This window comes from Marmota marmota, unplaced genomic scaffold (assembly GCF_001458135.2).
Source record: "Marmota marmota marmota unplaced genomic scaffold, marMar, whole genome shotgun sequence".
Lineage (NCBI taxonomy): Eukaryota > Metazoa > Chordata > Mammalia > Rodentia > Sciuridae > Marmota > Marmota marmota.
The window spans coordinates 745,092-748,111 of NW_026000242.1; the positions used below are offsets into that span (position 1 = coordinate 745,092).

General features: G+C 41.3%; 1 protein-coding gene across 1 annotated transcript; it reads right to left on the reverse strand.

Moving 5' to 3' along the window:
• Positions 1 to 425: 425 nt before the first annotated feature.
• LOC107145964 (olfactory receptor 10G9-like) lies at positions 426 to 1,361 on the reverse strand. The gene has a single exon (XM_015490025.1). It carries the CDS (start codon positions 1,359 to 1,361, stop codon positions 426 to 428), a length of 936 nt encoding a protein of 311 aa, XP_015345511.1.
• Positions 1,362 to 3,020: the final 1,659 nt, after the last annotated feature.

Here is a 3,020-nt window from a genome sequence, read left to right on the forward strand (position 1 = left end):
TTGCATAATTTCAGCCAAAAATAAATGACCTCTGCTATTTATTTCAGTCCTTGAGCATTACCCCAATAACTGTAAAAATCCAAAGTTTGTATGCAAAAAAATAACCCCACAAAAAGTGCATACTATCAATTAAGATACATGAATAATTCACTGGTTAGGATCTGAGATGCAATTAGAAAATTTACTTTTGAAAGAGTAATAGCAAACAAATGAATCTAGACTTCAGAATATCCAGTATTAATAATAAAAAAAAATCTTATTCTGATGTTTAGAATTCCTTTAAAAATCTATGAAAAAAAATATTCATGAGTAGCTGGTTTCCAACATCATTTAAAACTGAGACCTACACATGCAGTAAATGTTTTGTGGAAAAATAAATTATATATTGCTAATTTTGAAAATATGAAAGGTCTATTTTGTAGCATTTACTGGCTCTGAGAATAGGCCACTTTGTCCTTCAGCTTCAACAGAGCTTTCTTAACCTCCTTGTTCCTCAGGGTGTACACAACAGGGTTAAGAAGAGGTGTTAGCACAGTGTAGAAAACAGCCACAACCCCATCCATGACGTCCCTGGAGCCAGGTCTCAGGTAGATGAAAACACAAGGCACAAAGAAACAAAAGACCACGATGCAGTGGGAGGCGCAGGTCTGAAAGGCTCTGTGTCTGCCCTCTGAGGTGCGGATCCTCAGGATGGAGCAGACAATGGACACATAGGACAGCACTATCAGCAGAAAGCAGCCCGAGGCCACCACCCCAATGTTCACAAAGATGACCATCTCATTGGCTGAGGTGTCCGCACAGGCCAGCTTGAGGATGGGTGGAGCATCACAGAAGTAATGCTGGACCTGGTTGGACCCACAGTAGGGCAAGCGGAACGTCAGGGTGGTCTGGACCGCAGAGTGCAAGGAGCCACTGAGCCAGGTGCCCGCAGCCAGGAGGGCACACACTCTCCCCCTCATCATGCTGGAGTACCTGAGCGGGTAACTGATGGCCAGGTAGCGATCATAGGACATGACAGTGTAGAGGAAACACTCGGTGCTCCCCAGGAAGTGGAAGGAATAGAGCTGGGCCACACAGCTATGGAAGGAGATGGCCCCACCGCCTGGGGTGGCCAGGGTCATCAGCATTTTGGGCACTGTGACAGTGGAGAACCACATGTCAATGAAGGACAGGTTGGTGAGGAAGTAGTACATGGGGGTGTGGAGGTGGGAATCCACCCTGATCACCAGCAGGATAAGGAGGTTCCCCAGCACAGTGAGAATGTAAATGACCAGGAAGAGGCCAAAGTGCATGGTGTCCAGTGCTGGAGCATGGGGAAGTCCCGTGAGGAAGAACGTTGTCACAAGGCTCCTGTTTGACATTTCTTACTCTTAGTCACTCTCCCTGTGGACATATGAAGAGAATCCAGCCTTTAGCATTTCATTGAGAACTGAGAATCCATTCTCCATGTGGCACTTGTATCATCCATTATAAGGAATTCCAGAGTTGTACTCAATTTTGCTTGTTGTAAATCTTTGGTAATGTGTTGGGATGGTCTACCATCTCTCTGTCACACAGAAGTGTGTGTGTGTGCGGGCGCACACACACACACATGCAGAAAAAAGAAAGAGAAAGTCATTATATTGCCTTTGTATTGGTATGCTAGTCTGAGCTCTATTACTGTAAATTTCTATTACTCTAAATCTTAAAAAGAAAAAAGGGTTATTTTTCTCACATTTGGAAGTTTCAGTCTATGATTCATTGGTCCAATTATTTTTGACCCTTTGGCAAGACAGCCCATCATAGAACCAGCCCTTGACAAGATCATTCACCTCATGGCCAGGACACAAAATAGAAAGGACAGTGGCCTCCTATTAGGCCCTACCCCTTTAAGCTCCCACCATTTCCCAATAGTGCCCCAGGATGGGATCAAGCCTTTAATACAGTCTCCTTTGTGGGATACTTATCCCAACTATAGCAATTAATATATAATAAGTTACCACAAATTTAGTGAGTTGAAACATACAAATTTATTTCCCACTCTTTACGTGGGTGACATCAACTAGGGCTCAAGTTCTCATCAAGCTTGAATCAAGGTTTGAACTGGAGATGTTATCTTATATGAGGCATGGGATTCTGTTACAAGCCTATTGAGGTTGTTGGCAGAATTTACTTCCTTACACTTTATGAATGATATCACACTTCCCTTGATGGTTGTTGAGAGAGTATATCATGTTAGACATTTAGAGGCCACTTTGTTCTAGGATGGCCCTGCCACTTGCCCTACTCCCAGCATGGCAGGGACTTCTTTAAAGCAAGCAGGAGACCCTATCTCTGCTTTAATATGACAAAGTGTTATGTGATAGAATATAATCAATGGAGCATACTCCCATCACATTCATAAATGTCACACACACTCAAAGAAAGGCTACTATAAAAAAAAACAATATGTACTAACTGGCATATATCTTGGAGAATATTTGGAATTCTACCTACTACATTCTATTTTTTTCTCCAGAATTCATGAGTAAAATTGGAGAACCAAGAATTTAATTATGGGTAACATTGAATGTTTCATATGTCTACAATAAATTTAAATCGAGTATCTTCATATGTTATCTGACATATGAAGTTATTAAATAAGAAGTTATTAAATAATATGATACATTAAAAAGTACTCAGTATAGTGCTTGACATGTCAAAATTGCTTAATAAGTGAATTGGGTCATAGAGCGTGGGCCCTCTGAAAATATTGCAGAATTGTTTCTGAGCTTAGAATAAGTTAATTATCTCTGTGTTTCCAGAGTCTTCTCAATTTTAAAGATAGCTCTTCAGGAAGTTTTTATATTTGGTACTGTTACTAGAGCCTTAATACTACCTGCTTATACCAGGACTTCTCTTTTGTCTCTCAGAGGAAACAAAAAAGTCAGTCAACCACTGTAGTGGGATCTGCCACAACGTTCCATAGACTCAGAAAATACAAAGCCCTGTAGTTGACCGACCCCTTGCCTCTCTTCCACTTAAGCATCCCTTATGAGGAT

Bases quoted from the DNA above. Each gene is read 5' to 3' on its own strand.
- LOC107145964 (XM_015490025.1), bottom strand. From the start codon at position 1,361: ATGTCAAACAGGAGCCTTGTGACAACGTTCTTCCTCACGGGACTTCCC.